This window comes from Protopterus annectens, chromosome 7.part0, assembly GCF_019279795.1.
Source record: "Protopterus annectens isolate FY-2018-M chromosome 7.part0, PAN1.0, whole genome shotgun sequence".
NCBI lineage: Eukaryota > Metazoa > Chordata > Ceratodontiformes > Protopteridae > Protopterus > Protopterus annectens.
This window is the reverse complement of record NC_056739.1, coordinates 870,616,704-870,634,960: the sequence shown is the minus strand read 5'-3', so window position 1 is coordinate 870,634,960 and position 18,257 is coordinate 870,616,704. Positions and strand designations below refer to the sequence as shown.

Below are 18,257 nucleotides of genomic sequence, written 5' to 3'. Positions count from 1 at the left end.
ATAGCTGCTGGCTTAGGTTTGAGGACAGTGTACAAATATTTTAAGATTGATGAACTTTATATATATCCTATCTTCCTTTTTAGGGATAACTGGTTGGCTATTACGAATATTGCAGGCAGTAAGACACACATCATCTAAAGCAGATAAGAAAGAAGGAATGGATGTAGGTTCTGAAAAATCCTTCTCTAACAACCCATAGTATTTCCTGAGGGACTGAGAAACCTCAATGTTCTCCCACTGAAAACACTTGTACATTCTAGCAATGGTCTCAGAGAAAGAGAAATCATCACAAGAAGAATCAGAAAGTTCTCCTCTGGGTCTTGACCAGAAATCTGAGGACAAAACCCAAATCTATCCCTGCCTCTTCCTGTTCAGATTCAGAATCTTGAATTTCTTCAAGAAAAGAGGCATCCCTCTTTCTTTTATCAGAAGCTATTCTACAAGAAGGCTCAACAGCCTAACTTAAACCCTGAGCCAGTCTCAGAAAACTACTCATAGCCAAAGAAATTTGAAGAGGAGTAGACACGTTTGGTTTCCTGTTTCTTTTTGACAGGAAATAGTGCGGCCAACTGTGTTAAAAATGTCAGCCACTGCTTCCCCAGGAATGGGTACAGCATTCTGACACAACAGGGAAACCTCCCCTGTTCCCTCTGGCAGTACCAACAACAGTGGTTTTTCCTTGCCCACTAAGGGGACCCCCAACAGCTTCAGAGGATGTGGTTAACCCCCAGTCCATAGTGGCTGAAGGTGCTACACCACAGAGATCAAGGGTAAAAGATGAGTGGTCTGATATACAATATATGGCCATAGCAAAGTCATCCACCTGCGCCTGAAGCAAATTGCTAGCCAGCTTTGGTGGAAAAGGCTGTTTGCTTAACTTTGTCTTTGTGTGGTTGGAAGAAGGACTGACTGTGGGATGATAATTTCATGGTCAAGCCAAAAATGGTGCCTCTTTCCCAGGGGTGAATAGTAACAAATGCCTGTAAAACTACCAGTCCACAAAAGTTACTTTTTTGACAGAAAGAACACAGTAAAAAACACTTGTAAGCAGTATGGCAGCCCCCACGAAGGAAAAATAAACAATTTCTCCACAGAAAATATGTTAATTAGTTTACACTACTATTAAACTGACAGAAAAAATGAGTGCTCTATTTAAAATTGCATTATAGTCTCAAGACAGTCTGTTAAAACACAACACACTTAGCTTTAAAATAACTTTCCTGAACAGAAAAGTAACAAAACATTAGTAAATATAAGGAAACAGAAAATAAAAATAAATGCTTAAAGTCCTGGACCCCACCACGAAGAAACCAGCAGGCGAAACGTAAAAACATCACTCTTTATTGCAGAAACTCCACACGATTAAGCGCTTTCATCCACTAAAACGTGGACTTCATCAGAATACCTATTACTGTCAACTAATTTTTTTTCAAAGAGATTATGACTTTAGCAAATTGAATGAAGCACAAAGTACTGCGGAGAATAATAATTCTGTACCTACTGGAACATTGAAAGACCTTATTTTTACTTTTGGCAAAAAAATAGGAATAATAAAAGGTATGAAGTTGGACATTGCATATCTTAATCAGTGTTTACTGTTAAATATTGTCCCAATGGGACTGCATTTTTTTAAATCTCTTATGGGTGTAAAAGTTACTGAACAAACATATCAAGAATTTAATCAATTATTTAACCAATTTGGATTTGATTATATGAAGTTGTTTTATTTATTTATTTTATTTAATTTTACATTTGTTGACCAGGCTAGTCTAACTGGATATATGTCCATTTCCAGTAGAGACCCGGGGAGAAAAGCTCCACATGAAACAAAGCAGAAATTTGCAACTACAGATACAGTTCACTTGTCAGACACAATAGTTGTATACAAGGTAACATAGTAATTATGACAGATAAACAAAATAAAAGTTTTTTTTTTTTGACTAAACACTAGTAGAATAAATAATGTATTTAGAAGGGTGTGAGACATTTGAAATCAAAGTTGTGCATATGTCACAGAAGAAAATATAATTATTTACAAGGCAGGGACACAAATTTAATGGCAGTGACTTATATAAAGCAGTGCCACATTTGTAAAGGCCTTCATGGGTACAATTATCCTGATCTATATTAATCTCAGACAAGAATTAATTTTGTACAGTCTCTGGATAGCTATATGAGCAGATTAACAGAGGGGAGGGAGGTAATGGTCTTAAAAGTAGTTATGAGGTCAGTAGTATTTAATGATAGACTTTGGGATAACAGGAAGAGGGATGTTAGTCAGGGTTGGTACAGGGACATAGCCAGTGGGTTTTAAGGTATATTTTGAGTTCCTTTTTGAATAGTGGAGTTGAAGAAAGAGATGTGAGTTCAGTAGGAAGTAGGTTCCAGGTTTTTCCCACAATGTTAGAGAAAAGGGAATCCCCTGCTTTATTGTTGTTTTTTTTTTGTCTAGATACCGGTAGTTTATTTGTTGAGTGTATTTGATTAAGATTTTTATATGGGGTGATTAGACTTGTGAGTATTGGTGTCTTGCATGGATGATAAAGGGTCTTATGGGCAATAATGAGTTGGTGGAATAGAATTTGATTATGCATCTCCAGCCAACCCAGTTGTTTCAGATTTTGGCAGTGGTGGGTTCTAAAAGGGGAGCCAGTTGCAAATCTGGCAATGTTATTGTAGGAGGTTGCCAGCTTGTTGAGGTTGCTTTTAAATAAATTAGTGTATATAGGAGAGGCATAGAAGAGAGTAGAGTTAAGGTGGGTGTGGGCAATAGTAGTTCTAGCTATGGGAGTAAGGAAGGGATTAATTTTATAGCGCAAACCTAGTTTTCTGTTAACTGACTTTATTGTGGTGTTGATATGAGTATCATAGTTATGGTTGTGTCCATTGTTACTCCTAAGAGTTTGTTGATCAAAAAGAATGATGAAAAATTGTGTATTTTGATGAATGAGGTAGAGAATCTTAACACAGTGATTGTGAATGATTTATTGTTTGCACAATGGGAGAAACTGTATGTTAAACAATTTAATATTGTGGAAAAGAAGACATAACCATATATGTTAAAAAGACTAGGAAAATTAATAGGGATGTTGAGCAGTTTAAGAAGGATGTAGCCTATCCTTGGAAGGAATACAAGAACGGCTTTACAGAAGAGGGTGGGGGGAGGTAATTATGAGACACTGAGAAACAATAGTTTGGACCAAGTGTATTTTGAGTCAGATGAATACTATGTGGGGGATAGATTCAATTTTCAGAGGGGGTGGAAACAGGAACAACATCCAAAATGGAAAAAAGACTGGAAGTGGAAACAGAACAGGCAACATGAAACATACAGGTACCACAAGAATCAAGTATGGGGGGAGAATGTGAGACAGAGATAGACTTTGAACGAGGGAGACATATTGTCTCTGGAAATATTGTTATTGAAGGTGTAGCTAATAGTTTGAACAACTTTAAAATTTATAACTACTCTAATTTAGTGTTAGGAACTGAACATTTTGAATTATTATCCAGAGGTATGTAATACATACCCAAAACGGGTTTACATCTTGTCGACTGTCTAAGTGAGATCAAATTGTTCTTAAGGAAAAAAAAGTGTATACGTTCCACCTACACATCCTAGTGTAGTGGTATATGTGAAAAGGGTCATAAAAGACATATATAGACTTCAGAACAACATTAGAGCTAGGACATTTAAGAGCAACTTAGGTGATGAGCAAAGTACTTTAAAGGAACTTAAGGAGGATCACAACATCAGAGTGATGAAACCTGATAAGGGGGGGCATGGTTATATATGATGCTTTAGAATACACTACAAAAATGTATGAGATACTTCAGATGTCTGGTAATTACGAAACAGTTTCTATTAATGAAATTCACATAGCGTACAAATGCACTGATATGTATTTAGAGGAATTCTTATTAAACAATCGGATTACCTTAGACACTTACAACTTTCAGAAGTTGAATATCCCATATTGGCCACCATTGTAGGAATACCTAAGATTCACAAAAGTGTTAACAACCCCCCTTTCATCCTATAGTTTCTGGTAGCCATTCTAAAACCTTCCCTATAGGTGTAGCCATACACAAATGGTTGAAACATTTATATGGGAAAATACCCCATATGGTTAAAGATTCATGGTAATTCCTGGGTAGCCTAACCCCTAACCTTTGGAAAGAGGGATTAATTTTTACAACTATTGATGTTGTTGATCTTTTTTCATGTATTCCCAAACAACAAGAGTTGGAGGGCTTTTGTAACAGCATAAGACAATATGGTAATTTGGACTGTGATTATGTCAACCTTATTCTGCAATGTATGTAGATTGTGCTTGTCCATAATTACATATACTTTGAAGGTGAATACTACTGACAGACCAGGGGGGTAGCCATGGGGACTGTTTGTGCCCCCATATTTGCCAACCTGGTCATGCTGGATTGGGAAAACACCTACATCTTCAAAAGTGCATTTTTCAAGTACATTCGACACTACTCCAGATTTTTGGATGACATTTTTATCCTTTGGGATGGCTCCCAGGAGAGTCTAAATTCATTTATGGAATACATAAATGGTACTAGTACTTTTCTGAAATTCACCCATACAAGTAATATGTGGGGTATAGCTTATCTGGACACCTATATATCAAGTGACTCTAGTGGATTTAAGTCTCGTATACACAGGAAGAACACATTTTTCCAATAGCTACCTTGAATTTTCGAGTAACCATCCAAGAAAATTAATGAGGAATATTTTTAAAGGACAGTGTATAAGGGCAGCTCGAATGACATCTTTGTATATGGATATGGTTGACGAAAATAAATATATCAGCTCCTTATTTAGAGAAAGGGGATATCCAAAATACAGGTTGGAAGATGTGAAAAAGTATGTTATGAGGGAATGGGGTAATAAATATCCACCCTTACCAGGGAAGGAATGTAGTTACAGAGTCAAAGGACACTAGTATTAACTATCAAAGAGCTTGTATAATAGAATTTACCCCCCATGCGGATCAAGTAAAATAGATTCTAACTAACAATTGGAATATTTTGATGGCAGACAATGAAGTCAGAGAAATCGTAGGTGAAAAGCCCATATTTGTTTACAAGATGGGCTGTAATATTAAGAAAAATTTGGAACAAGGTAGTGTCACAGTAGGGGTATTGGTGCACTGATTAAACATACAAGGAGATGTGGTAGCTGCAACCAATGCCATGCTATTTTGGAAGATGTTGGTGTTGCATTAGAAAATGTGAATAAAACTAGAATTACATTTAGGCAAAGGAATTGTAATTCAAAGGTTGTGATTTATATGGCAAAGTGCATGGCATGTTCATGCTACTACATAGGGAAAACTGAGAGGTGTCTTAAAAAAAGAATTTACGATCACCTGTATAATATAAGGAAGAAGGATAGTAACAATGCCCTATATAGGCATGTAGAGAAAAGTGGGGAAGGTCATTTTTTAAGTTTGCCATACTAGAACAAGTTAGGATAGACCCTAGAGGGGGTAATTTTAAAGCCATATTAGGTTATAGAGCGGTGAAGTGGCAATTATTGACTGATGCCTCTACTTTACCCAGTCTTAATGACCATATATATATATATATATATATATATATATATATATATATATATATATATATATTAAACCTATTTTACAAGTACAGAATTAGGTATGTACAAATGTAAATTTATTTTAAATATGGTTTATTTCAAGGAATACTATTTGAAATAATACTATGGTGTAATAAAATGAGCCTGTATAATTCATCAATATTCTCTGTCAAATGACATTGATAAGGACATATATTGTAAAATTAATGTTATTATATACAATATATGGTTTGCATGGTTTGTGCCTAACATTGATTTGATCTCATTCATTAATTTACTATTTTTACTAGTTTTTTGGACCCTAACAAACCTTCTGAAGCACACTTAAAGTCTGCCTAAAGACTGCTGTATGTATTTACACCTCTATCTTGCAAACTTTTGTGTGGTGTTTGTATGTGGTCTAGGATAGGGCCCTGCCTCGTGTCTGCCAGCGGCTTACCAGCATCCAACGCTCTAGTTTTCTCCTGTCCAATTCTGTACCAACTGTTAGCTCTTTCAGACTGTAATACTACTATATTCTTTTAGGTACATACTTCCACTTGCAGTTTGTTCTGCCCTCCAGAATTGTAACTCAGAGTATCCCCTTACTCTCTCCCCAGACTTCACTAACTCACCCTTCCAAACTTATACTACTTAGTCTCTCTTATATCTTGACTGATTGTTTCCACTCCTGCTCTTTTCTTTCTCTGTTTCTACCCGCTCCGTTCGCCCTGCGGGCTCACTCCGCTCCCCTACCCTACCCCCAATTCCCACCCACCCCCAGTGGTACTAACTTTATACTTCTATGACCACACCCCTCTTTTCTAACACCCAATTACAACTTGACACCAATTACTCTTATCCAAACACACCCACCCAGCAATAGCTTACTCCACCCTCACATTTTCACTGTAGGTCTCATACTCACTCCACTACATTCTTAGTTCTTACCCTACCTAGTATTACTTCCTATCTCTTACATTCCATTTGCATCTACACTCTTTACCACTTCCACTAACCTAACTTATCACAGCTTTTCACTTCCTACTCTCCAATCTCTACTATACTCTACCTCATAAACTAACCGTTACCACTTCACATAGAATCCCAACATCTGCTCTCAAATACTCTCTTTCCCTCCACAGGGTCACCTGCTCTATACTCCTTTCCACTTCAGGCACTGTGACATAACCTCACACCAAGTCTCTCTACTTTTGATATTTTGCCTATTTATATTCTAGCTCCAAATCTAATACCTCTACTCACATTGAATCATGATAACTATTTCCAGACACACCCTACAAATGGCTATACTCTTAACTTCATTTGCAGTAGTCCTTACCACCACTTACCTAATCACCTTATTTGAAACAAAAAACCTCTACCTGCATAACTACTCACAAAAACAAACACTTACCCTTAACAACTCACTAGCCCAAGCCCACATCAATATTACCTCCACCTCCAACTACCTACAAGCTAAATATCACAGACTTACTCCCATAAAACTGAATCACCTTGTAGCAAAAATTAAAAATCCCACCCATCCTTAATCACAGCCACATACTTGCTCTCAAATATTCCTCCTTACAAGCTGGTGACATCCACCCTAACCCTGGCCCACCTAAACCTAACTTTTCATCTACTACACATTCTCCACCCAACTCCCTGATACCCTACTTAATTTTCCTAACTCCTTAAAATTGGACATCTTAACATTCAAGCTTAAATAATAAAATAACTCATCTCCATGCCCTTCTCAGTACTTACTCATTTGATATTTTCTGCCTCACAGAAACTTGGTTAAAACCTACAACATCTGACAATGAAATTACCCCACCAGGATATAACATACTAAGAAATGACAGATTAAAACGTAAAGGAGGTGGAGTGGCCTTACTCTTTATAAACAATCTTCTTATATCCTCTATACCCCATAACCCAACCCAAGATAACTCAGCTGAAATCTTGATCTCTAAATTTCAAATCAACTCCAACAAAGCTATATATATATTCTGCATCTACCTACCCCCTGGCCATAACATTACTAATATAGAAGATACCCTGTCCTGGATTTCCTCAACATACCCACAAGAAACTATTATTCTAGGAGACCTCAACACTGACTGGAATAGTATCAACAATAATAATCCCTCTTCTTATATCAACCTACATAACTTTAAACAAACTATTACCTCCACTACTAGAATCAACAAACCTAACAACAAAGAGACCATCCTAGACTGGATTCTAGTCAATAAACAAAGAGAAAACTATCAAGTAGGAACCCTGCCAGATGATATCAGCAACCATTTGCCCACGTACATCATCAGGCACAAAAACGACATAAACAAACCTCCCAAGTTTATTACTGCCAGAACCAAAAAACATTTTAATCCTGACTTATTTCAAATGGAACTAAATGCCTGCAACTGGAACCCCCTAAAAATCCTCCCACTAGATGAAGCTGTCAGCTACTTTAACCACAAATTCTTAACAATACTAGATACCCACGCACCCAAAAGATCTATCAGGATAAAGTTCAAATCTGCTCCCTGGCTCTCAAAAGACACAAAACAAAAATACTTATAAGAAACAAATCATGGGCTAAATGGAGAGCAACTAGAGATGTCTCAGAACACCTAAACTTTAGACAACTACGTAATACTACTAAAAAAGCCATACTCTCTGACAAACAAGCCTATTACAGTAAACTTCAACAGTCTCACACTAAGAATCCACAAAAATTTTGGACTGCCATTAATAACCTTCTTCAGCCCGGCCATTCTAGTACCCCTCCACCCCTAGAGTCAGATAACAAAAACAATCTAGAAATTGCCAATGCCTTCAATACCTACTTTACAGAGACCATGCAAACCCTGGCCACACAGCTAACTTCTACAAACACTAACCTACCTAATTCCCAACATGACAATCTTCCTACTTTCAAGATAAAACCCATCTCAATCTCCTTTATCCAGAAACTAATTCACAAGCTAAAACCCTGTTCACCCTCTGATGACAACCTTCCAGCTGAATACCTTCAACTTGCATCCAGAGCAATTTCTCATCCTGTAGCTATTCTCATTAACCGTACCATTTCTGAAAGCACTATCCCCAATCTTTGGAAAATCTCACACATCATTCCCTTACATAAAGGAGGCAACTCTAATGAGTACTCCAACTATAGGCCCATAGCACTACTCTCACCCTTAGCTAAGATCATGGAGAAATGTATCCATCATCAGCTAATAGACTACCTTACTAAAAATAACATCCTGGCCAGCTGCCAACATGGCTTTAGACCCTTTCACAGCACCACCACTGCCCTTCTATCTTTCACCAATACTATTAACACCAACCGGAACAATAACTACCTCTCATCTGCACTCTTCATTGACCTGTCAAAAGCCTTTGATATGGTCAATCACTCCCTACTTATAAATACCCTACAACCCCTCTCTCTGGATTCTAATTCTATCCTTTGGTTCAAGTCTTACCTCAGCAACCGAAAACAAGCTGTTTTGTGGCAAAATCACTTGTCTTCATATCTCCCTGTTTTACTAGAAGTTCCTCAAGGCTCTTTTCTAGGACCCCTTCTCTTCTCTCTGTTCATAAATGATCTTCATGTAGCTATTCCTCAATCCACCTGCATACAGTATGCTGATAATTCTACTATCATCTGTTCTGCAAAGTCTCTTCCTGAGCTGAAATCTCTAAGCCAAACTGTCTTCTCCATAGTAGAAACATGGTTCAAAAATCGGTGCTTACTCTTGAATGCCAAAAAAAAACAAATTACTTCTGATTACTCCCAACAACAAGACCCCTCCCATACACTTCTCCATCCTAGCTAGTAATGGAACCCTTATATCACCTGATCTGACCTGTAAGTTATTAGGAGTTACAATAGACAATAAACTCACTTTTGACAATCATATTAATAACACCATTAAGTCCGTTAACAGAAAATTAAGCTCCTTGTATAGGATAAGACCCTTCCTCACCCCAAAAGCAAGAACTACTGTTGCCCACTCTCATTTACTCTCTACCCTCCTCTATGCTTCTCCCATTTACACCAATTTAAAGCAAAACAATCTCAACAAACTTACCAAAGCCTACAACAGTATTGCAAGGTTTGTAACTGGTAAGCCCTACAGAACCCATCACTGCATTAACCTACATCAGCTAGACTGGCTTGAACTGCAAAATGCGCTGCTATTCTCTCAACTAACAACTGCTCACAAAATCTTCTACCTTCCTAACAACACACCTACACTAAACAATCTTATAACACCCTATAATAATCTTCATTCCCTACGCTCCTCTAATAAACTCCTAGCTTATATACCCAAATCTAACAACTTAGCTGGTGACTCCTTGTTCTCCACCACCACAGGTAAGCAATGGAACATGCTGCCACTCAACCTAACCTCTATTTCCTCTTTTCCCCTCTTCAAACTTAATCTTAAAAATCACCTAAAACTTCAATGGTTATGCCCTTGCTGTAACCCTGACTAATATTCTACTATTAGCCTGTAACCTATCTTCTCTCTCTTCCTTTACATTACTACTCTGCCAACAAATGTTATGTAAATGTTATCTTCCACATTTTTAACCCGATGGTTTACTTTAAAATGTTACGTTAATTCCTTCCTAATGTATGTGGCATTGCCTCTTATTGCTTTTTTTTTTTTTATATATTATTATTAAGTATGTGGAGCTTTTCTCCCCGGGCCTCTACTGAAAATGGAAATATCTCCAGCTAGACTAGCCCGGTCAACAAATGTAAAATAAAAAAAATAAAAATAAAACTATTGGGACAGGTCAGGTCCACTTTAAGTGGAGGATAGTTTTTAATAGTTTGTGGCTTTGGTGAAAATGTAGGGTATTTAAGTGTGCAATTAAAAGTAATTGGTATTCTGATGAAGTCCACATTTTAGGGGATGAAAGCGCTTATTCGTATGGAGTTTGTGCAATAAAAATTGATATTTTTACGTTTTGCCTGCTGGTTTCTTCCTGGTGGGGTTCAGGACTTTAAGCATTTATTTTTATTTTCTGTTTTCTGAGTTTGTTGAATAAAAGATTTATTTTGCTTTCATAAATATAAGAAAAAGTAGTTTTTTTCCTCAGAAGGGAAATTACCTGCCCAGTATAGGAAAGCACAAGTAAAGAATCAGTCACTGAAAGCCTTAGAGCAGTATACTCTTTGGCATCAGGAAACCTCTGAAGGGCTTTGCATCCAGTTTTGTCTTGAGCTGCTTGACAGTTTAATACGTAGAAGGTGCCTTGAAGCTTTAAGAAGCTGACTGGCTGTTATATCCTTGGCAGGATATAACCCATACGGCTAAGACTGCTGCAGCAGTGATCAATATGAAGAACATCAGTGCATACTGTTAATATATGAGTGTTCAAATGTAAAATACAACAATATACAAAAGCATGCTATCCATGCCACTTATATCAGACTTCTGTTGTCAGCATTTTGATAGCTATGCAGTGATGCTGCCCAAACTGAGAGTGCTCACAATCTGAGATAAACTATATTTTCCTTTACAGGCCACAAACACATCAAGTTCTATAAAACAAATAACCCACATCCATCTACTAAGAGCATCCCACTCCATAAAATTCAGTAACATCACCAGCACTACCTGATCCCACAATACCAGCTACTTCACACCAGGCAGCTCTGTGAATTCTTAATCTGCAGTACCTCTCAAATGAAGTGGAAAGAAAGCTCTCGTTCTTTTCATTAGAATCACAGTTTGCATATAATAGATAAATACAGATAAAACAAACACGTGAAGCATACTGTTCACCCACTGTACATATATTCAGCACACATGCATGCATATATGTGTACACACACACACACACACACACACACACACACACACACACACACACACACACACACACATACTCCTTTCGACACAGGTGGATGTGCAGATGAGACCTATTTATAACAAATTTAAAAAAGATCTTTGTTGACCAACAATGCTTAAGGACAGAGAGATGTAAAGGGACATACATGGTCTTAAGGCTACAGTAGCAGAGCCTACACATTCATATAACAAGAACATCCATCTAGTTGAAATAATCAGAACTATTATTTGTTTTCTCACCATTAAGAAAAAAATGAGTGACCATCATCTTTTCACTGTGTTGTCTGCAGTGGAAGAAACTCATACTATTTCTGCCATCACAAAGTACAGTATCGTGCTTGTCTTGTAGTAGAAGATAAAAATTCACATGTGGCACCAAGCAAAAGAATGAGATAAGCATTATAATGCATTTCAGCAGGGTAAACCTGTTTCATGAATATCGAGTGTGTTTCAAATAACTGACTATTTTCTTAATAAGTATCTGTAAGTCCTCAGCTCCTGAAATGCTGCACAGTCACTGCTTAGTTTCTTTGTAAAACCCAATTATGTAAAGTCTTCCTCTCTGAAATAACTATTCAGGATGGAATTGCACAGATACACTACCCAGTTTTTGAGATGGAAGCCCAAGTTCACTGTTCTGATAATATAATTCAAAGTTATTTTAAGAAGTGCTTAAATTATAAACGTTTTAATGAGGTAAAAGTTTGCTTTTTATTTTGCCAGTTTTCATCATTTTGAGCCACCTCCAGTGATGTAGATGGATAAAACCCTGACTACAACCCAGGCAACCCACATTCAATTAGTAGCTCAAGCACATGATGCAGCTGGCAGGAGGAAGATAGTCACATCATCCTGAAGGGGCATAGCTGGCCACATAATGTCACGGTCTCTTAGAGGGACTGGGTGGATGTTATGCTCCCCAAGCCTCCACATGGTGGCACCTTTCAACCTGGGTGTACAGAAGTCTGTAATCGCATGAAGAAGAAACTGATCACATCCTTTGTTATATGACTCATGCTTTCCTCTACCCATGGTTGGGGTTAGACCATTACAAATTCCCTTATTGCTAGGATACCACTATGGGCATAAAGCACTTTTATGCCTGCCCGAATGAATAGATTATGCCTAACTAAGGGGAGGCTTGATGGATGCAGGGTGCAAGCACAAAAAAAAAAAAAAACACATATAGGGAAACTCTCTTCATCATTTTAGCCATTAATATTTAACTTCTCATCCATAAAAATCCACTTAAAAAAGATATTCTACTTTCTTTGTGCAGTTCTTCCCTGAAAATATGCACATTACCAGAAATCTTATCCTTCAGAAAATATAACAGACATTACAATAAGCCTGCTAATTTGCTCAAGACTATGAATCTGCACCGAGTCTGACAAAAATTAATTTGTTCATTGAGAAATTTATAAAACTGTTGGCCCTAGGTTTTCACCGTGATTTCACTGATGACCTTTCTGATAAACCATGTCACTGGAACTGTACTTTACTGCTCTAAAATATTATTTCTTCAGAACATAAAAAAATCATCCTCATAACAAATGTCTGCAATAATACAGCCATGGTTCACCAGACATGTACCTAAAAAGATCATTCTGCTCCTAAACTAATTAGGAATAAAACATTTCAAATAACAAATGCAAATTCCTGATTTTGCTATTTTTTTTAGTATGTTTCCCTCAAATACTAATCTTCTATCTGCTGGTATGTACATCATGAAACATGTCAGCAGCTTTCCACAGCTGTATTTGAAAAAGTAACCCTATAGCCACAAATGACAGCAACCTTTGAGACAAAACTAACAATGTTTTAAACAAAACATCCAACCCTGGGGGCATAAGAGAACTCTTCTGATCTTGTTCCGCCTCCTCAAAAGTATATCTGTTTTACAATGATAAATGTTTAAGTTAATTCACTCTCTTATACCTCCTGTATCTAGCTCAGGGTTGTGGGGGAACTGCAGCTTATTGAAGCTGTTACTGGGAGCAAAGTAGAGAAATTAATCCTGCCTAAGATGTCAGTTTATCACACAACAGATAGACACATTCTAGTCTGTCACATGAGAGGCGTGCTTGGAAATACATACACATGCACAATGTAGGGGACTTGCCTTTCAACCATATCATGTGTTTCTGAAGTTGGTGAAAGCCAGAGCTTGTAGTTAAAAGGATGAAATGAAGACTCCATACACAAAGCTCCCCAATCAGGAAGTGAAGTACTAAGCACTATTAATTTTTTTGGCTATGGTGCTTCCATGCAGAGTATATTTTTTAAATCAGAACTGCCATAGCAGATACATGGCATTATCAAGCAAAGCAAACTGAGTAAATCCACATATATAGTCTCTACAATAACTTAAATTGTATGTTACTATAGTATTCTACAAAATACACCAACAGTGGTGCTATTCTTTAAGACCCAGAAAACTACAATTTCATCAGCAACTCCAGCTAAATGGTTTTAGTTTATTTCTAGGCTCCAAAACCCCTTCTGATTCAACCAAACAAATCATTTACATGAAACCCTAAGGTTTGTCTAATTTCTATGATTTTTGCAAACTGTTTAATCTTATCTTCAGCATGCATTTTTAACAACCTATTATCAGTTCTCAGTTCCTTTTTCTTCCAGATGCAGCCACAAAACTCCTTAATGTCAAGCAACATCATGCCTCAAATGTATACATGGTGACCTTCATGAATCTTATAAAATGTTATATTATGAGCTGTCAAGTGGTACACCCTTTATATGATTGATGTGATCAGTGTACAACATCCTGATATCTTTAAGAGGAATGGATGAAGAAAGGAAGAAAGTATTCCTTGCTAAAGGAACTCTTCGGTCATATCAAGTTGCCTTGATATATCAAAATATTTCACACAGTTTATTAGAAAGTCATGCATTTCCACAGAAGAAATATAGTACATCACATAACATGTGAAAATGCATCTTACAAAACAGAAACAAAGTAAAAATGCTTACTCGCAATTATATTAAAGAGATGGAGCTCGTATCCCAGCACTAAGTACATCACTGTAGTGATATATCTAATTTATCTAGTAATATTCATGATCATTATGATCTCTGTGTCTGTGGTGATTAGCTTGTTAATATGAAAAGTAAGTTTTAGTATAACTGCTTGCTACAGTTTAATTCCTTTGTTATGTCAGTAACTCATATCCTTCTTATTTAAGAAATGTTTAAATAACTTTTAGTAAGGTGAATGCCATACAGTAAATCTAGTATCTGCTTATGAACTCTGGAATAATTCCAAGTTGCCAATCCTTACACAGAGGATATCAACGGAATGTACAAGTCAAAAGATACTGCAAACTACAATATGTAACAAAAGCTTTAAAAAAGCTTACTTTGCAAGTAATGCATAATTATGAGTTTGTTCGGCTGCATAATACTTGTTGCCCATGGTTGTAAGAAGTAAAAGAACTCACCATCTATGTATGTAACTTACATTAGCTGACACTGTTTCAGAAATATAACCATATATATTTCAGTAGTAATGAGCATCACTTACAATCAGTGGACCTCTATTGTTTTCCCGGTATTTATTCTGGAAAAAAATGTAAACAACTGTAGCAGCCAGTGAGTATAAGAAGGCAAAAACTGCGATGGTGACAAAGAACTCTGCAGAAGATGAAAAATCTCCTATCAGGAACAGTCTTTCATGTCTTTTACCTTCGCAGGTCGGAGCATCAAAATATACTTGATGTAACCTAAAAATGAAAAGTATTAATGTTTAATTTTAAATAATATTAATTTATTATTTTGTTCTTCAAAACTATTTACTTAAGAATTTGTACAAAACAACTTACTGACCGTAAAATATTTTTGTTTAAAATTGCATTATTATGAATATTTCTTAAGGTTTTATAATTTATTTATTTACATCTGCAATTGTTAACAGCGTAAACACCAATACTGCTAAAAGTACATTACAGTAACTGTCATCTATATTTTGTACAAAACAATGGAGACACACGGCCTTAAATGTACACGATATAGTAAATATTTATAAAAGGAGATCACGTGTAAATACAGGTGAGACATCTGCTTCATTTGCATAATTTTAAAGGTATCTTGTTTCATCAAAAAGCAGTGATAATTCTAACAGAACATTACTATTTGTCTGTCCCTCTCAGAGAAACGTGATATGCTGAATCATCTGCAGTCCTGCAGTTTTCTGTTTTTTAAATGAAGAGAATGTTCCACAGAGCTAATGCATACAATGTAGTTTCATATAGAAATGAATAACTATGTCATCAGTTTTTAGTATATTGACTGGATTAGCATATTAATCCAAAACAAACCCATTTTTGATGTACTCTAGATATAGAAGCACAATAAGTCAAACTATTTATATATGCTGGTAATACATAAAACAGTCACAAATACAGATAGTGCTTGATTTCTCAAGTAAAGTACCATTCAAACAAATCAAGATATAATGGGTAACATTTAATAAGAATGGGAAAATGAGACATAACTTAAAATACTGATTCGAGTGAGTCATTTAGCTAACAGTGGCCTGGTTGAAAGAATATAATTTTGATCTATTAATAAGATTCTGTGCCAGCTGATTGCATAATTGTTTTAAAAATCATAGAGTTTCTAAAGACAGGAGGAGAATGACTTCCAAGGTTTTCACCAAGTAAATGAGAAACATTGGACTGCTTCTCTGGACTGTCATCTGAGGTTGCACTGGGTGGAGTTTTTTGACAGCCTACTTTTCAAAAGTATTAACAGGAAGACATCAGGCCTTATTCTTTGACAGAAAGCTCCTTGGCTTTCTATAGAACTAGGCACTGATGATTTGCAGGGACCCACTGTAATAAATCCATATAATTATATTAGTGCATAATGTTGACAAAAGTGGCAGCAGTGGACCTGGAGCTGTTTCTTGTGGGATACACAGTGGAAGTGGTTCAAAACAGGAGAGGCAGGTAGTTATTCTATTTAACTGCTTGGGATTTGTTTGTAAGGTAACCTAGGATCAGTTGATGTTCTAGGAACTGATGTATGTTTCTATCACTCATTTGATAAATTGATATGACTAAAGGTGCTAAAAGCTTCTCAAAGATCTAACAACCCAGCTACAGTTTTGTTCTTATTGAAGTTTAAAACAAATGTATTGAAAATGGCTAACATGGCAGTATCTAATCCAAGTTTGGGATGAAAACTGTTAAGGGGCAAATAGGGCAAACTGAAGTAAAAACATTAGTTGTGTGCTTATTGATTTTCTAGTATTTTGCTAGAAATGAGAGGATAGCTATTGGTCTTAAGTCGTTTAAGGAAAGAAAGGATCTTCTTTACTTAGTGTGTATTATAATTTTTCCCATAATAAGAGAACATAGCTATTATTAATACAGCAATTCAATAATGTGGCACTGGTAATGTTAAGGAGTCAAGTAATATGATTTGAGAATTTGAATGGTATACCATCTAATGAGGATAGCCCATATGGGTTTAGCTGTTTATGGAGATGACAGACATAGAGGGAACTACTAGAGAAAGTCTTACCATTGGGTGACTACAAAGGGCATACTTGTTGAAATTTATAGAATGGCTTTTAAAGATGAACTGTCTATGGAACAGTGGATTTTTTTAATAAGATAGGAATAGAATGTTTAAGACATCACAGTATAATACGAATTTCTTTAAAATTTAAGGTGAATATATTGCATAAACCTGCTATAAAGCAGTCACAGTTTAAATGCATTTTGCTTTTTTTTTTTTCGCTTTGTATAGAATGGGTGGTATAATGTCACAAAAGAAAATGGGGAATTATTGGCCTGTAGAATTATGTGGTTGGTTAAGGTATAGATCAGGTAAACAGGGTGACCAGGTGTAAAAAGCTATCTGCTGCCTGCCCATTAAGATTTAGTTGATTGCTGGTGATTCTAAAATGAGGAGAAGTACCTGCAAGTATTATGATTACTGCAGGAGTGGTTTAGAGGTGCTTCGTGCTTGTTGGTGACATTGCTTTTTAACGATGTTTTCTTATTACCTCAAGCTTTAATATTAACTTTCTCAGGAGGTACTATTTAGTTACTGATGCTAAGCAGAATGTGAGTAAAATAAGCTGTGACATTAACCATGCATGGGATAAGGGTGAAAAGGACATAGCCAATCTGATGGAATAAGCAATCACACAATTTAAGGTCACCTCGGCACCCGTAAAAAATCTACTGCCAATCATTAGTGGACTGGAGTTCTGCTGCGGCGATCCCTAACTAGGAAAAGCTGAAAGAAGAAGAAGAACAACAACAAGGTAAGATCAAAATGTTTTACTTTGTGGAACTGAATAAAGCAGGAAACACACAATATTTTGCAGGCAGACCATATGGCAAATGTTAGTGATTGATCACTTATACATCTGACATGGTGCCAAAGAGTTTGATATTGATGGATGGAATATGTTAGGCTCCAGTTAAGAGTAGATTTTTTCCGTATAGGTCTAGAAGTTAGTCTAGGCCAAAGAAATTTATAATGAGGTGAGCTGAAGAGTCTAAATCACCTGCTCACATGATAATCATAATCCCTAGAATCCCAGAACTGATACATGAAGTAGAACCATATCTGACTCATCTTGCACCTGGTGCTGTTCTATGATCTGGTGTCCTTCAACTCTAAGCTGAGAAGCAAAAAAAAAATAGACTGTTCCCTGATTTAGCATGGTTCTCACTAAGGAGCAGGAAGAGTGGTACCCCAATCTCCAACGTTGAAGAGCAAAAAAAAATAAAAGGTCTCTT

At 36.5% G+C, this 18,257-nt stretch overlaps 1 protein-coding gene across 2 annotated transcripts in view; it reads right to left on the bottom strand.

Moving 5' to 3' along the window:
- The window catches only part of SYNPR (synaptoporin), a 1,219,710-nt gene that overhangs the window by 372,411 nt on the left and 829,042 nt on the right, over positions 1 to 18,257 (bottom strand). For both annotated transcript variants that reach the window (XM_044077441.1, XM_044077442.1), the window contains one exon: positions 15,023 to 15,221. In XM_044077441.1, the coding sequence (XP_043933376.1) occupies positions 15,023 to 15,221 (199 nt within the window). The remainder of the gene's footprint in view (positions 1 to 15,022; positions 15,222 to 18,257) is intronic.